The 19,177-nt window shown below is 40.8% G+C and overlaps 1 protein-coding gene across 1 annotated transcript in view; it reads left to right on the top strand.

Annotated features, from left to right (window-relative positions):
* The window catches only part of LOC124637224 (adipokinetic hormone/corazonin-related peptide receptor variant I-like), a 140,939-nt gene that overhangs the window by 103,190 nt on the left and 18,572 nt on the right, over window positions 1–19,177 (top strand). Inside the window, exons 6-7 of the mRNA XM_047173585.1 lie at window positions 952–1,139; window positions 18,630–18,703. Coding sequence (XP_047029541.1) covers window positions 952–1,139; window positions 18,630–18,703 — 262 coding nt within the window. The remainder of the gene's footprint in view (window positions 1–951; window positions 1,140–18,629; window positions 18,704–19,177) is intronic.

Genomic DNA, 19,177 nt, shown 5'->3' with positions numbered 1-19,177 from the left:
GAAGGGATTAAAAACTCGTTTCAAATATTGCGTATTTTTTGACTAAAGGATAAACTGTACTGACCTTTGCACTATTACACTGGTACGGTAGACAGCACATCAGTGGTAACTGTCATGCACCTTAACTCAATAGTAATAAGTGCGATTTTCCTATAAAACTGTTACCACTGACCTAAAGTTGACTGTACAGTGTTTTAATGGAGACTCCATTAGCATCAAACAAACATAAATCCTGACTTCGGGCTTATTCCGAGAAATCCTACATTAAAACAAAAATATTATGTAACACTAGGATTTGTCTGCGTTTTACAGAGCTGCCAGACTGTTGCTGTGTTTAAACGCAAGTTGAAAGAACACTATCTTTCCTCTCTGTCATAGATGCATATAGTATTTATTGTATGTATATTTATATATATATATTTAAGTAGTTTATGTTAGTGATTATATATTGGTTATATCTTCTTTCTTTTTACACTGTCTATCTGTACCTATCTCTTTTATTCTAACTCTCCCATAACGGGCCTGCTGGAAGAAATTTCTTTAGAGATAAGCTGTGCCCTTGTACAATTGTTTCTATTATTTATTCTTCTTTGTGTTTTTATGTGTACAAAACTATTAAATAAAATAAAATAAATAAATAAATAACATAGTTTTTGAGGTAACTTTTTACTGCCAGGACAAAAGTAGCTTGATGTTATTCTAATGTATAAGCCATTTTCATCCAGAAACTTGATTCTTTAGCATTTTCGTGAAAGAGTAATAAACCTCCGTACATTCATCCATTGATATACACATACAAACTTTCACATTTTTACGTTGGTACTTTTATGAATAGAAGTGTGATGGCCGAGACTCATGGTGTTTGAGCAATCGGCTTTTGCACTATGTATTCTATAATGAATCCATAATGCCACCGTCAAAATTATTAATGCCAATATCTTTTTTCATCAGGTACATGCTAGACCGTAAATCAGCAGTCCACGTCTCAGCCAGAGTCCAGGATCTGTTCTTCATCATGGCCGTCTCCAACTCCTGCATGGACCCTCTGGTATACGGCTCCTACATCATAGACCCGAGGACCTTCAAGAGGACGATCAGGAAACTCTTCTGCATACACGTTAGTCCTTCGGATATACCAGGTTAGTCTTGATATTTTTTTATAATATTAGATAAATTATCTCTCACTCGAAGTCGGTGTCAAAGTAGACACAGAGAAAATATGCCTGTAGACATGGACTTCTAGACCCTTTTTTTTTTTTTTTTTTTTTTTTTTTTTTTTTTTTTTTTTTTTAACAGGGGGAAAATCCTCATGGACTACCCTCCACCTGGGGTCGGTGGAGGGGGTGTGCCGGACTCTTACCGGCTAAAAACCCACCCAGTGTTGCCACCAATTACCTTGTGTCGAGGGCACGGGTATCGCCTAAGCATTCTTCCGCACCCCCGACAGGTATTGGCCCGCCAGATGTTTGAAGGCGGGCCCCGTCACCGTAAGTGGCCATCAGCCAGCGGCCACAGTGAACTCAACTAGGAGAGGCGCGCGCAACACTACGCCACCGTCTCGAGGCCTGTTTCTGTTCGGACGACAGACGCCCCTAGTCTGTCGCCCGCAGGCCGCGCCCTATGGTGGCCGGAGATCGGCCACCCTGCGACGCCCACTACGTCTACTGCGGGCGGGGAGAGTGGTACTAGTTTCCCTCTCCCTTTCCGCCGTCTCCTTTGCGACCATCACATCCTCGCAAAAGGAGGCGACGGCGTTCCACCCTTCTTCGCTGCCGACCATGCAGGACACGACAGCCGGCAGCGAAAGACTACCCGCAGCATCTACTGCTGCTGCCAGGTCACGGCGCTGCGTTGCCCATGCTGGGCACTCCACCAACGTGTGCAGCGAGGAGTCCTCGCTGCAGATGCCACAGTGGTGGCATTTGGGCGTAGGCTCCCGGCCTATGCGACACAGGAACTTTCCGAAACACCCGTGTCCGGTAAGAACCTGCGTCAGCCGGAAGCTGAGGGCGCCGTGGCGTCTCTCCAGCCACTCCTTTAGGATGGGCCTTACCGCTGCGATAGTGGCGTGCCCTGCCGTGGGTTGCGCAAGTCGCTGCTCCCATTCCGCAATTACCTCTTGCCGGAGCTCTGCCCTGCGCGCCTCAACTTGCCGAGGCGCGAGGCGCTCACCCCGCCCCACCGCTTCCTCGCGCCATGTATAGAGTGACGCGAGGGCTTTCCCGTCCAGGTCCCATGGTGGGGATCCGGCTAGGAGGCAAGCCGCTTCAAAGGAGATCGTGCGGTATCCCCTTATGGCTCTGATGGCCATCGCTCGCTGAGGTCTTCTTAGCACTGCAAGGTTGCGGGCCGTCAGGGTGTTCGCCCACACTGGCGCGGCGTACAGCGCCATCGCCCGCACGACCCCCATATAGAGCCTCCGGCAGGAGGAGTTGGGCCCCCTTAGGTTGGGCAGCAAGCGTGAGAGCGCCGAAGCCGCGGCCAACAACCGAGGAGCTAGCCGCTGGAAGTGCGCCCCGAAGTCCCATCGACTGTCGAGAACGAGTCCGAGGTATTTCATCGTCGACTCTACAGTGATGGTGAACCCTCCTACCACGATGTTGGACCCCGGAGGTGGCTTCTTCCTCGGCCCATGGAAGCAGAGGGCCTCAGACTTGTGCAAGGCCACCTCGAGGCCAAGACGCCGGATCCTACCCACGACCTGCGCGACACTGGCTGTGGCCCGAATGGCCGCCTGTCGGTACGTCTTCCCACGTGCTGTAACTAGCGTGTCGTCAGCGTAGCATGTCACGCTGACGCCGTGGAGAAGCGCACCGCGCAGGACCCAATCGTAACCAATGTTCCACAGGAGAGGGCCAAGAACCGACCCCTGAGGAACACCGCACGTCATCTCTCGCCGCCCCCAACCTTCTCGACCTGGGTATATGACAGCTCTATCCGATAAATAGGCCCCGATGATGCGAAGGAGGTACCCTGGCACTCCATGATACCGGAGCGCCTCTATGATGGTATTCCAGGGCAGGGTGTTAAACGCGTTGGCGATGTCGAGCGACACGGCCAAGACCACCTCGCCCCGGGCGACTGCTTCCTCCGCCAGGACCCTCACGCGCATGATAGCGTCAACCGTTGAACGCCCCTTTCGGAAACCATACTGGTTCTCCGCCAGATCCGGCCCCTCTCCGGTCATGTGCTGAATAAGGCGGTCGGCGATGATTCGCTCAAAGATTTTGCCCACCTCATTCAGCAACACAATGGGCCTGTAGGCAGATGGTGAGTCTGCGGGGCGTCCCTCCTTCTTGAGCAGGATCAGCTTTCCGATCTTCCACAGGCGGGGAAATTGACCCTGCTCCAGACATGCGCTCAAGAGTCCTGCAAGTCGGGGCCCAAGAGCCTTTATGGCCAGAGCCCATACTCGGCCTGGAATGCCGTCGGGCCCTGGGGCGGTGTTTTTGATGCGAGCGACCGCCACTCTCATCTCTACCCGGGTAACCTCAGGGACGTTGTCGTCGTCGATCTCTGCGTTGCGCATAATCCAAGGCGGAACCATAGCCGGTGGGTTGTGCTCTGGCCTTAGGGGGAAAAGAGCGCCAACCACCTCCTCCAAAAGTTGTGGCTGTAGAGTCTGGGACAGAGGGGGAGCCCACTGGCGCAACTTACCCCTTACCATACGGTAGGGGCGACCCCACGGGTCGCGGTCTAGTGTCGCCAGCAGTTCCCTTTGGGCCTCTGTTTTGGCCTTCCCGATGGCCAGCTGGAGAGCGCTCTTTGCCTCCCTGTAGGCCTCGTAGAGTTCCGCCTCTTCGGCCGTCGCTGTAAAGGGGCGACGGCGTCTTCTTCGGTACCTGGCATACTGGCGTCTCACTTCCACGCACGTGATGCGCAGCTGTGTGATCTCCTGTGACCACCAGTACACCTGGCGTCTGGGTGGTATCGGCTGAACTCGGGGCATGGCACTATCGCAAAGCGACATACTCTCCTTAAGCCACTCCGCTTCCTCTTCGATGTTAGCAGGCCTGTCCGGGTGATCCAGCCAGGCCTGTACGATAGCGGCTTCCACGAGAGCGTCTCGGTCCATACGTTTAAGCGCCCAGCGCGGGCCCTCTCCAACGCCTACCGGGTCCGCTTGAACCAGCCCGTTCGAGGTATGAGTGGACATACTGAAACGAATGTACCTATGGTCCGACAGCGTCTCCACCCCCTCCAATACGTGCCAGCCCTGGACACGGCATGCGAGCACAGGACTTGCGAAAGTAAGGTCCACTATTGACCCACCTAACTGTCGCACGCACGTCTGCACGCAGCCCCGGTTCAGGAGTAGTAGGCCTTGTTCGACCGCCCACTCCTCCACTAACTCGCCCCGCACATTAGTAGTCGGGGAGCCCCATGCGGTAGACTTTGCATTGAAGTCCCCAAAAACGAGAGCGGGGCGAGGATGGCTACGGCTCACAATCGTGCCCAACTCTAACATAATCACCTCGAGGTCGGCGAGAGAGAGACTGGGGGCAAAGTAGACCCCCGCAATCAATAATTCGCCCCACACTGCTGTGACATAGCCCCGCCCACGGGTAACGTCTTCAAAGGGCGGGGTGTCCACGGCTACTCTTGTTATGAGCGCCACCGAACCATTGCAGTCACACACCCAGTCATCCCTGGGTGGCACATAATACGGCTCGGAGACGACTGTGACGTCGATCATCCACTCCGCCATGCTCTGGAGCAATAGATCTTGAGCCCTGGCGCAGTGGTTGATATTTGCTTGGAGAAAACTGTGACTGGCCATTATTATGTATCCATGGCAGTTGTGTCCTCCTCAGTAGCCGATGGATCTACCTGCACAGCCGGTGGATGAACCGGCTGTGTTGTAGTTCCTCCTTTCCTTGATTTGGGCCTCGCACAGCGCTTAGCTCCAGTCTGATGGTCGGCTGGTTTTCCGGATGCCGCGCAGAGTACGCAGTGCGGATTAGCAATGCAGGAGGCCGCTTTGTGTTCAGGCTGACCGCAGCGGAAGCACAGTTGGCTGCGATCAACCTCCGAGGTACATTGGACACTCACGTGTCCTTCTTCCAGACATCGGTAGCAACGGAAGGGCTTAGGTGCCAGGAGTGAAACCTGCGCCGATGTCCATCCAACAAGTAGTCGCCTTCCATTATTGATTCTGTTTGCCACAGCAACGGGACATCTGACTACGACCTTCCCGAGACCGGATGGGCCTCTTCGTATCATGCCCGCTTTTATCTGATCCGGTGGGCAGTTTCCAGCCTTTGCTATCGCAGTGGCGACTTCGTCCGGGGTAACTGAGTCATCCAGGCCCAAAATGCGCAGATCTGCGCACTTGGTGGGCCTGGACACTTTAATTATATCTGTGCCTAGTGATGCCCTTAGTTTCTCAGCTAGGGCGTCAGCTCTGGGGCCACTGGTGGCCCCCGAGATTTCCAATTTTCGAGCACCGGTGACCGTTGTTTTGCACCGAATGCCCGAGATGCCGAGGTCACTAAGCGAGATGTTTTCTTTTGCTTTCGCGAGGACTTCGGCATAAGTTAAACCCCGCTCTGCCGCTCCAGGCTGGAGAGTAATGACCACAGCCGTGGAACGGGGAGCACGAGGCCTTGCAGCCTTCTTTTTGGCGGCACCTTTGCATTCTTTCTTTTTGCCGCCTTTGGGTCCCACCACCGTCCATTCCGCATCCTTTTGCGAGCCCGAATCCTTTTGCGAGCTGCTCGCCGGGTGAATGGCTTGCTTTGGCGGTACTTTTGAGGCAGCCGCAACACCCGACTGTTTAGTCTTCTTTGGTTTTCCTTTTGATGTATAGGAAGGTCCACCAGGGTTTGCAGCAGCTGCCTGTGCCTGATTACCGGCACGGGGCGCTGCTGCTTTTTCCGCGTACGCAGATACTGGAGCTGTTAGCGTGTGTTGGTCAGCAGCAAGGGGAGGACGTAATATCCTGCCTTCCAATACCGAGAACCGTGCATTGAGGCCAGCCATCTCTCGTTGCACGATGCGGGTCAACGTCGTCTCATGTGGTAGCGATTGTGATTGTGGCTGCAGCTCTGGTAAGCCTACCTCCCGTCTGAAGTGCTCGCGGCGGAAGGACACCATCTCCGCTTTGAGCTCCTCATGTTCCATGTTGTGTTTGGTTTTCTTCTGATCAGTGTTGTTGGCTCGATTTTTATTCATCATAATCATAATCCTGTCCCAATTTTATTTGTGGTCGTAGCAGCATGTTTACTCTATTTTTATTATTTTGTCAAAGTTAGTAATACTACTAACTAAGCTCTCTTAAAGTACTAGTCTTAAATAGTTGTTTTGTGCTAGTCCTAAACACAGCCTAATAGATTACTTATCTTCAAGTTTATCCAAACAATGTTAGGAAGGTTAAATCCTATTTACTAAGCCGTAGTGTGGACATCTTCGTTCAGCCTTAGATAAATACTCTTACGTTACGGAATAGGCTATCTTCAATGTCATAAACACTTGAAACTAAATAGTTCCTATGTCTTCAAGAAGTATGGTCACTCAATAACGAAGTGAAGAATGACTATAGTTCGGCCATTCAGAGAATGCGTTCCTGACACGTCGCGATTGAACTGACGACGTAACTTTGCAATGGCGTTGCAGTTACGATAAAAATATTTTTGCTGGTTGTTTACCGTTTTAACAATTGAGGAGCATTAAAACAACATTATTATATCAATAATCAATGAATGTAGTTACGTCGTCAGTTCAATCGCGACGTGTCAGGAACGCATTCTCTGAATGGCCGAACTATAATTAAAAATAATTCCTTCATTCAGAATTCATTAACCGTAAAAAAACAAGACTCTTGTGAGAACAAACACCTTATTATGTGGGTTTCCTTTACAAACATTTTGTTATGGAAAACTTTGAAATAGCAATGAGCATTGTGAATATAAATAAAACATTCTTTTGTTTCCATTAAATGAAAGGAAATATAAGGTGCTTTATAACATTTTATGTGACATACGGAAAATTGATATTTTTGTATAAGGAAATAAAGATTGGTATAGCTTTGGTACTTGACAAACGTCAGTGAAGAGACCCATTTTGAGTCAGCGAAGTGTAAAAGTTTACGATAATGCATTGACTATAAAAGAACAAACAGTAACGAAATCACATGCGTAAATATGGTGTATAGTTAATAGTACTTTACAATACCTAAAGGATAAAACGGGTCCCTATTGTTTTGGCTCCTCTGTCCGTCCGTCCGTCCGTCCGTCTGTCACCAGGCTGTATCTCGTGAACCGTGTGATAGTTAGAGAGTTGAAATTTTCTCAGATCATGTATTTTTGTTGCCGCTATAACAACAAATACTGAAAACTAGAATAAAATAAATATTTTGGGGGGCTCCCATTAAACAAACGTGATTTTTTTGTCCGTTTTATAAATAATGGCACGGAACCCTTCGCGCGCGGGTCCAACTTACACTTGACCGGTTTTTTTACGTTCTTTGATGGTGACCATTCAAACAAAACGGTTCGGGAATATAAAATGTGTAGACGATGCTACGAGCAGCCTAGCTTGTGTTAGAATGACTAGAAAAAGCATTTGTGTGCATTTACAGTGCCGCAAGATTGTCGAATCCTACTTTAAGCCCTGGTGGATACAAAATTTTGTATTTGACCCTTATCCTCTAAATTCATTTATTTATTTTTATTTAATAAAATAAAAATACAGTGAAACATGTGTTACCAACAACATTTTCCACGAAATACATTAAACGTGTTTTTTGCTAACAGTTACTATGCGACATAGATCTAAAAAACTACAATAATATTGGCTTATTTATATATAATCATTGTTTTTTTTTCTGCTGACTGTAAATTCCTATTAATAGGGTACGAAATATAATACCTTCCGCTTTGTGGTTTTTCCCTACATAGAAATCATAATCGTCACTGAATAGAGGTATGACATATTACTAATACAATATAAGAAGGTACCTACTATGTTTTTGTTGAGAGCTGTTGTCATGGTAACAATTTCTCTGCCTATAAATAGATGCCTTGTTGTTTCATACATAATTATAATATACTCAAATATTATTTTCAGTTAAGCATTAAAAGTTCAAAAGTATATTGTAGGTACAATACCAATTGTCATGGTTACAATTCTTCTATTTATAAATAGACTTTATTATTATATTCAAATATTATTTTTAAGTTGATTCATACAGTGAGCAGTGAAAATACTTGAAGTAAAGTTCAACATTTGCTTATAATAAATACATGTCTAATATCAAAGACAGTTAATATCAAAGCTTAAATAATTTCCAAGAAGCTAAATTATGATATATATCGTACCTATATCATTATGTGTAATTCTGCTATGCTACCTAATTAGAAATTATGCGAACTAGGACTTTACCTAGTACAGTAAACTGCACATTAGTGGTAACTGTCAGGCACCTTAACTCAATAATAATAAGTGTGATTTTCCTATAAAACTATTACCACTGACCTGAAGTTGACTGTACCTCGTGACACAGTCTAGGTTTCGCACTAAATGTGCACGTTTATTTGATTAACTGTGATTTAGTTAGGTAAGGTTTAACAACGTCGTTGCTAAAAGGAATATTAATGTATTCTCTGAACAAACTGTTAGCATTTCAGCGCTCTGCAAAGTATTTACATGTTACGTACGTTTGTGTGGTTTTCGCAAAACTTGATGGTGGTTCGCACCTAAATTCAGAGTCCAAGTACGTGTATACAATTACTATACAATTCCCGTTTCTCCACCATCAGCTTATACCTACTTTTTTTGGTGAAAAATCATCATCATCATGTCGATACTACACCGTTAACAAAAATTTATTTACACATTTAGAACATTGACCAGCATCAAATACTTTTTTTTTGTAATCCCACAGAAGAATTGAAAATGGTTTGAAATAAAAGTCCGATAGGTTTAATAAATGGAACTGTGACGTGACATTTTATTTCAAACAATGCCGACAAAGCTGAATGAAAATGAAAACCACTCTTTTGCTTATAAAGTAACGAGTTAGTTTTTCTTTTTAGACACAATAAATAAGAACTATAAAATAATTTCTCCGAGGTTCAAAGTTCAAAGACGGATTTCGTAGAATCCAATTCAACAAGATATTTAAGTAATAGAGATTATTTAAACTTAAGTTAAATCTATTATTATGAAAGTGTTTTCTTTTTCAGTTTCTCTTTTAAAATATTAATTTACGTCTCGTGGGATAGAATTAGTAGGACAGAAACCTGATTCATAAGACTGACTCACTCTGAAGTCATTATAGTTCACTGTGGCATTTAAATAACAAAAGACTGTGTTGATAATAAGTAGATAGAACTTTAGAACAAGAACTTTTATCTTCATTTTTTTCCCTTCGGCTGGACCCATGGTAAGCTATATATTAGCTTGTGTTATGGATGCTAACACAACTGATAAATTATATATACTTTACATATGATGTTCTAAATATTATAAATAGTATTTCCTGTTTAATATAATATATTTTGGTACCTCATTGCTTTCCTGACTATAAATAGTGTAATAATCTGAAAAACGTGGCTCCCACCTCCTACACCTATTTTTATTAGCCAGTGTTCAGTTTTTCCTTAATGATGAAAAAACTTATATAAAATGATGTCTATAGTTAACTTTATACGGTAATTTTCAGTAAGAATATTATGATAAAACTTCTAGGTACCTATATCTGAAGTTTCCTGAAACAATATAATGTTGTTTTTATAATAGAGTAACGTATCCAGTCAACATTAGCGTGAGTTGAATACTTAATGTTCTCTTAGTAAGCAAAATCTGGGTTAATTTACCTTCTTGTACCTCTAGTGCTCGTATTTGGTTATAAGAATTATATTTTTATAACTTATAATATGCTAATAACATGCTTCTTTTATTATAAAATCTATTTCTTTGAAATCACGATTTGATTCAGTAATTGGTATTTTAATTAATCATTAAAAAAAAAACTTTTTAGGTAATTTAAAACATCTGCTATTTTTTTGGAAATCAAAAACAGCATGAACCTAAATTAATATTATAATAAACTTCAAACGTTTTGTTTTATTAATTATATGATAATTAACAAGTTGTCATTAAAATTAACTAGAATTAAATTATATCGATATTCATTTTAAAAATCTTGCTAACAAAATACGTTAATTGTGGAACAAAAAATTATATATTTACATATTGAATAGAGAAACAGAGTCGATTTTCGTTTTTTTATAATATATTCCTTTTTAACTATTTTTAGAAATAGGTAAACTCCTGACTCAAACCGTTGAGTTAAGGCGTTTGTTTCATAAAATACAATAAACTGTGGTTGATAACAAAAATGTAGCGGTTGGCTTCCAGTCTAAAGGATGCATATCTGAGTACCAGTTTTTTTACAAGGAGCGACTGTCTCCTCAACTTAGTTACCTGAGCAACCCAAAATGCTGGTTGGTGCATGGTTGTCAGACTTTTGATTACTCGTTCCGACTACCAAAGATGTTCAAATGACAGCCAGGACCTGCAGTTTATCGTGCCCTCCGAAAGAATAAAAAAGAAAAGAAAAAATAATAGGCTTTCTATTATTTTCTTCTAGGTACATTATTAACAAATCATGTCAGTTAGGTTCGCACATCTGATCACAATGCCTAGTTTGTGTCATGTTACTGTCCGATAAGAAAAATGAGTATTAGGGCCAGACCGTTGGTAGCACATGTAAAGGTATTTTAGACGACAAATAATAATGTATCATAATTGCATGGGAATAAAGTTTAAAATGCCATTGTTCAAAAAATTTCATTGTTGAAAATTATAACTTATGGCTGCTAGACTTTGACTTTTCATATTTATTTGACTGTCGATTGTATTTCAATTGTTATTTAAAATGTGACATTCCATTTTTTCATTCTATCTCGTCATCCTAATACACCTACATAAAAAATGCTCTTTCAATAAGCAAGCCAAAGGCTGTTGTCATGGTACCATGTGAATGCGGCCTTATAAATATAATATATGTATGTTATGAGAAAAAAATAGGAGCATTTTTAGTGTGAAATATTATGTCTGAAATAACATACCAACATCATCGTGGACTTTTACAAGAGTTGTTTTTTTTCGTATAAAATATGTTATTTGCCTGCAGCTTATTACAATTTTCAAGACAAACAAACAAGAAACCAAATAGATTATATTATGAGTACCTACCCAAAGCTTTTCCAAAATATAGAAATCTTAAATAACAACACTTTTGCAAGCGATCATCGACTTGTAAGAGCCACAATACAAATTAATATAAAGCAAAAGAAATGCAGAACAAATTTTGGTAGAGCCACATCCTACTTATCAAACCTACAAAACCAAACAAAGTACTTATCAAATCTAACGAATAAAATAGAAAATGTATATTGGGAAGATGTTGACAATATAGAGACATTCTACTCAAAATTAGAAACTTGTATACACCAAAGTTACAACGAAATTACTACAGAAAAACCGAAACAACATATAATATCAAACGAAACGAAAGAACTTATCAAAAAACGCTCAGAACTACTACATGTATCACGTAAGACACAGAAACAAAGAAAGGAACTATCTACACTCTTTAAAACTACAAATAAACAATTGAAACAAGATTACCAGGATTATAAGCTAAAAATAATAGAGAAAAACCTCCTAAAAACAGGAAGTCAGAAGAAAGCACACAAACAGTTAAACCAAGATAAAAAGTGGATATCAAGCCTACAGTCAAATAAAACTACAAAACCTTTACAAACACGTGAGGATCTAGTTAAAATAGCCTCCGATTTCTACAAAAACTTGTACCACGATAAAAACTACAACCACGAACAAGCATTGTTGCAAGAAGAGAGCCAGAGTTATAACTGGGAAATAAATAGTCCTATTCAACTTTTTAACGCTACTGAAATAATAAAAACTATTGACAAATTAAAGAACGAGAAAAGCCCAGGATTCGACAATATTCCTAACGAAGCCTTAAAAATTGGAAAACATATATTAACTCCGCACCTAATCATATTGTTCAATAAAATATTGGAAGCACAAAAGATCCCCCAAAAATGGGCGGAATCAAGAATAACTCTATTATACAAGAAAGGTGATCCAACGGATATTGGCAACTACCGCCCAATAAGTCTACTCCCAACAATGTATAAATTATTCGCAATGTGTCTAGAAAAAAGGATAGAAGTAGATATAGAGAAACACCAAACGAAAGAACAGGCAGGATTCAGACCAGGGTTCTCAACTATTGACCATATCCATACGCTAGAGCAAATAGTGGAAAAATATCAAGAATTTAAGACCCCGCTCTACCTAGCGTATGTAGATTATGCGAAAGCATTTGACTCCATATCACACGAGAGCATTTGGCAGGCACTGAAACATCAAAACATTCCGAATATATACATAAATATAATCAAAAACATATATGCAAAAAGCACAAGTCGTGTGAAGCTCGATAGACTAGGACCAACAATTTATATACGCAGAGGTGTGAAACAAGGAGATCCACTCTCACCCAAACTGTTTATTGCAGTCCTACAAAATATAATGAAGGGTTTACAGTGGGAAGGAAAAGGAATAGATATAAACGGCAAGTTCCTCAGCAACTTAAGATTTGCCGACGATATAGTCCTTTTCTCGACGTCATCAAAACAACTTGAAAAAATGCTTACAGATTTAAGTGACTCTAGCAATACCATTGGTCTACAACTAAACACCTCTAAGACTAAAGTAGCTACAAACAGTATACAAACCCCCATTATAGTAAACCAAACACCAATCGAATATGTCGATAGCTACATATATCTAGGAAAGCTCATTTCATTTAAAAACACACGGCATAAAGATGAACTAGACAGAAGAATTAATATGGCTTGGAAAAAGTTCTGGAGCCTGAAAGAAACATTAAAATCAAAACTTCCATTATATCTTAAGAAAAAAGTCATGGACTCATGTATACTACCATGCCTGACATACGGAGCACAGACCTGGATCTACAATAAATACACGAAAACAAAAATACGCACATGCCAGCGCTCTATGGAGAGAAGCATTCTAGGCCTAAAGCTCAAAGATAAACAAAGAAGCAGCGTTATAAGGCGCAAAACCAAAGTTATAAATGCGGTAACGCATGCAATGCGGTTGAAGTGGAAATGGGCTGGCCACATGATACGAACGAAGGGTGAACGATGGACGAAACTCGTCACAATATGGAAAGGTCCAACAGGCAAGAGAGCTAGAGGCAGACCTATAGACCGTTGGACTGATGATCTACGAAAGGTAGCAGGAGACAACTGGATGGATACAGCAAGAGATAGAGTACATTGGAAACAGTTGGAGGAGGCCTATACCCGAGAGGGGCCATGACTTAATATTAAATTTAGCATTATTACTTTTTTTTAACTTTTTATATTACGCATAAGTCAAACTTTTTTTTTATATATTTTAAAATACTTATGTAATAGGATTAAGTCAAGGAAACAAATAAAGGCTTATTATTATTATTATCTTGTATGTCTCTGACCGACCACGGGACTACAGAGTCCCGGATTTTTGGAAGGCGAACGTGGGGCCGAAGCCAACACGCTGAAGCCCTTTTGAGACAACTTTAATGAAATGGCGACACAAAACCGACGATTATCCCCGTATACACTATAGAAATGTACCCAAGGACAATCCCCGGTTCTGTGCTAAACTATTGCTAACTATGGATGAAAACTACTTGGGCTATTGTGATGGGATGCTAATGGACTAGGAATGGGGAAACTACGGGAACTATGGCACCTGCCGATGACAATGTATTAAATACATGTTAAAATGGCAGGTGGAGACTCGCCAACTCACTTACTGGGCCCCCGGGAATCAGTCACTGAAAAGCAACAAGAGGGCAACAGGGACATGAGCGGCTGAGAAGGGTGAGGATACCTCGGCGGACTTTAAACGCAGATCACGCGCTCCCTGTGGGTCCAGCATCACCGGCCCACTCGCCACTTACCACGAGGCACCTACCCTCCGAGCAGGACTAACCTTGCTCTAGCGACTCCACTCTGACCGGCCGATGAAGGCAAGCCAAGAGGCGGGAGACCTATCCCCCGTCATGCTTCACTCCGGCAAGCCGGAGGTGGGGGACAGTATACTCTCCCTGGAGCACTCGGATATATAGCCCCGCGGGGTCGCTACTCCCCGTCATCCGCCTCAGATGCCCTGCGGGGCTTATTATTATTATTATTACAATTTTCTTCTTCTTCTTAGTGTTTATCCCGTCTTGTGACGGGGTCCGCTTTCCGTATCTTCTTCTTCCACTTCGCTCTATCCTGGACATCTTCCTCTTTGAGTTCGCAGATTTCCATGTCTTTCTTTACGACACTCAACCACCGCAGTTTTGGCCTGCCTCTGCGCCTTTGACCGGGTATATCGAGATTGAGTGTCGCATTGCCGATGTACTCAGGTGGTCTCCTTTTAACATGTCCGTACCATCGCAGCCGTTTTTCTTGTAGTTTGTCGGCGACATCGCGTACTCCAAGGCTACCGCGTACGAACTCGTTACGGATCTTATCGAGCCTCGTTACTCCGCACATCCACCGCAACATCTTCATCTCGGCAACTTGGATGGTACTGTACGGTACGGTACTTATTACAATTTTATCATGCAAAATTTTATCAAAAACAATGGTCTTGTTAGGAACAAAAAAATCACGTAATTACTTAAAATAGTTACTTACCATAAAAAATGAGTACTGATTCCATAGCTTAAATCAGTAAATAGAATCTGCGAACAAGAATATTTTGATGTTTCACTAAGCTGAAATCAACCTCACAAAATAATTAATGACACTATCTGGTTTAATAGGCAGTTTTCCTTAATCTGTTTAAACCATAATGCCAGCTAATGGTTAATCCTTTTTCACAAAGGAATACTATATTGCATGTCGTAAGCCCCACTTATTGCAAAGGCCATAGATTTAAAATAGGTTCGCGCCCTACGCTTACATGGGCTACAATTTCAGCACATAAAGGATATTGTTAGGGGTGTCCAAGTACTGGTAATCTAGACCTCGTTTTTCAACACAAAAAGGTTCAACAAGCTTTTTGTATAAAAACAAGTATATACTATAGTATCTACCTATTTAAAATATGTGCAAATTTTTCAAGTTAACTTCATTCATAATTTAAAAGATTCTATGAACACAATTCAGTCATAATTGAAAATCTTAGCTTTAATGCCCATTGAAGCTTTAAGTTTCAATTTACTCGCAGCATGGTTTACTCGTACATTTAGGATTTCTGCTAAAATTTACCACCAACTTCTTTTTCAATAGTTTCAACTACACGTAATTAGCAGTGCAATTAGTGCTTGTACCCAATTACGCTTTTACTTAAAAAGCAATGCTTTTTCCAAAGGAATTCAAAGGATATTGCTGCACATCGATGAAAATTTATCTTATTTATAAAAGTAGTAACCTGACAAAAACTAATTGATTAGATTTGGCAGTGTAAAATATAAACTTTTTGCTGTATTTGTTATGTGAGATTTAAATATAGCCAGATTATGTATGCGGTTTCACCCACGCAGCCTGCAGAAACTATTTGTCGTGCCTGATAAGAAATTGCCTATGTCAACCGGGAATCTAGCTTCCCAACATTAAAAGATTCAAAACGGTTCCGTAGTTTTAAAACCTTCGACGTACAAACAAACACGTGTTCCTCTTTATGATATTAGTATACCTAGATAACTCCAGTATAGACAAACCGCGTTTAATCACTGCAGGTTAGGATTTCAGTACACAATACAGATGAATTTACTCTTCAGAGTGGTAGCTAAACTGACAGCTAAATCTCGCCTGCATTAGTGAGGTTATTCTGACGGATTAACTGGTGCACTGGATAAAGCTGTAGAATGCGTTTAAGAGTAGGTACCTATCTCACCCAACAGACTTTTAGTCGGTTGGTTCGGACTCATAAATCAGTATGAAGATGAATGGTACTACGCACATTAAAAAGATGCGGTATTTAGCCGATATAAGACCGACTGAAATGTATGATTGGAATAAATATTTTCTTAGATAAAAAATTGCCAAACATCGGTCAACTGTCGGCCGACTGTTTAGTCGCCAGTTTGCTGTGTAGTAGGTACTCTTTCTGGCGCCGGCTAAAGCTACGGAATGCGTTTTAAGCAACAATCCTGAGACTTAACTGTGCAAAAGCTCTGTGGACGTTATGAATACAGATTGTGTTTTTAAAGAGATTTCTTGCCGTTTTATGAGATAAGTGAAGTTTTATTTAGTTTGAGATAGAAGCTGGATGATGTTTGCAATGAATTTATAATGTAGGGAATTTATAAAGAAAACTGGCATAGAAAGAATGATGTGCACTGTTGTTTTAAAAAAAGCTTACATGACGTAATGTATAACGTAGGACTAGCAGAGTCATTAACTTTTATTCAGAGCTTTATTTTGGATAACTCAATTATTAACAAAAGTGAAGAAACAATATGGAAAATTCATTCAACCATGTTTATGAAAAAAATTGCGAAGATGAAAAGTAATGCGTGAGTTTTTTTATGTGCGTCCAAATCAGAACCTCCTTTTTCTCGTCATTAGAAATTTAGGGGAGCTTCAAATTATAAATACTTAAGTACAGCCGGCATTACTTCGGGTGCTTCGTCCCAAACCATTACCATTCCTGACAGCCTAATTATACCATAAGCTTAAGTTGTTACGTTAATGTCAAAATATAAATTTAAAAATAAACATTTTTGCTTAAAAACCCAGCGAATCAAAATAAACGTTAAATAGAGCCTCTTTATTGAGCAGATGAAAAAAAAACTGGACTTAATTCTAATGAAATTGTGAGAGCATTCAACAGTAAAATCTTAATTTTATTTAGTCAAGTATTCGAATACACCTGACCGTTACATAGCATTTTTTCATGAATTTTGAACTGAATTTAACAACAACTTAAGACCGTTTAAGTTAGGATTTTATTTTTGCTTCTAAGTACCTACGCTCAAAAGCCAACTTTGTAACCAACACCATTTTTAAGATGAATTTTATAAATGCTTTGATCTCTCAATTTGTATTTTTGGAAAATAAAATTTAGAATCTTTCTTTGACCAATTTTGGCGAGTCTCTTGGCCAGTTTAAAGCCGTAACGACCTTCGGCGACTCGTAAGATATGAACGGTGTCTGCCTGAGAAAGTTCAACACACTTTTACTTCAAAGAAATATATCATTCCCGGGGCTGTGGATAGTGATACATTCCTTCCACTGTCGGTTCTCAGTGACTGGAATAAATTTGAGTTCCTCTACCTTTCGCCCTTTATTTTTCAAGGCCGCAGTAACTCTTTCAAACAATCCCGCGTTCTAAATAGCGAATATTTTAAGCCCTTAACTGTCGAAATATTTTCTGCTCTAACTTCCGACACTAAGAAGGCCGTTCAACTTTGTAAATACTTTTTTATTCAACTCTAAAATAATTTTATTTTAGAGTTGAATAAAAAAGTATTTACAAAAAAAATTAGTAAAATTATTTAAGTTTTGAGTCTTCTACTCAAAATCTGCTAATCCTTAATTTATTCAAAAGTTAAACAAATCTCTGTGGTATTAACGTCTTCCATTATCTATTTTTCATAAATATTTTTTGTTTGATTGTCAGACAACCTAATCCATTTTTGCTGTAATCACATTGATTTTTTAATCCAGATCAGTCATAAATATTACACTTTTTTATTAATTTAAAATGTAATCGAAATATTGGGTAAGTGACTTTTTTATCCTACTGTAAGATTTTTTAAATAACACATTTATGTTTAGATACTGAATATTTCGTTAGTATTCATATTTACATTATAACGCTTGAAAAATAGACATGGAAATGGTACCAGGAATATTATTACATACCCATTACTTACCCTACCGGAAAATCTATAATAGATTACCAGGAATATGGATTATGGAATGCATAGGCTTGACCCACCTATCGATTGATATTATCAAACTATATTCGCTTGGGGATTATTCTGGTAGACCGCAGTAGGTCAGGAAAGGTAAGTGGTATAATCGGTCTGTTAAATATAGGTCAAGTTAAACAAAGCTATGTAATGGTGTATGTGGAGATCGGATCACTAGACACTAATCATTATGAACGGGAAAGTTTGCATGTGCGGGTCTATGTATGTGAATGGATGGATCAATGTTTGTTACTCTATCATGCGACGATCTTATATTAAAATGTAGTTTAAAGGTAGTAATGATGAAAGCTGATTAAATATAAGCGTTCGATAGCGGTGTCACCCGCGTCCTGTGTGTAGACAGTAGCTTTTCTCTATAAATAGGCTATGTAACACAGATATAGTTTTTCAGATTGGTAAAACAGTTCCGAGATTACCGCTTTCAAACAAAAACTTAATATATATAACATTAGTATAGTTTCTTTACGCCCCTTTTTTATCTGCCCTCTGTGGGTCACACTGTGCATATCGATGGTTAGGAAACCCAGTAACACAACCTCTAAAACACTACACCGTATTGGAGACATCAGACTATTCAGTATATCGAAGTATCCAATTCACATCCTCCTTTATTTAATTTTAAATTTTCTTTCAACAGGTATCACCGGTCCTGACCTGAGGACTAAAGTGAGCATACGCCAACCTAGCAGGGAGACGACACAGTTGGAAAACGTAAGTCTTTTGTGAACTAAACAATACAAGCTGTTGATTTGCATCCGTGCCATATTCAAGGACGTAATTATGCTAATGATTCTCGACCCAAATCAACGAAAAAATTGGTGCGTAATGTTTTTTATTAAATTTCTTTTCGGAATTCCGTCAATATCATCTAGCCGTATTTAAACTTGATGCGTGTGTTACTGGCCTTAAAACCGTGCTGCGCCCTCACACAAATGCAAACACAAAGCATACGCAACGATCATTCATAAATTTCATTCATAAAAACTGGATTACTTCTGAAATACTACGACATTACAATGACAAAAAAAGCAGTGCATATTAGCTACTTCCCGTCTACTGTAATTCCAATCGATTTATTTACGTATTTTATGTCCTCCTCCTGAAATATGGCACAAACGCAAATCAACACCTTGTATTTGCATTACCTAATTACATAGGCATTAGTGCCACGGCCATATAACTTAC

The sequence above is a fragment of the Helicoverpa zea genome, chromosome 15, assembly GCF_022581195.2.
Source record: "Helicoverpa zea isolate HzStark_Cry1AcR chromosome 15, ilHelZeax1.1, whole genome shotgun sequence".
Classification (NCBI taxonomy): domain Eukaryota; kingdom Metazoa; phylum Arthropoda; class Insecta; order Lepidoptera; family Noctuidae; genus Helicoverpa; species Helicoverpa zea.
This window is presented reverse-complemented; position numbering and strand designations above follow the sequence as displayed.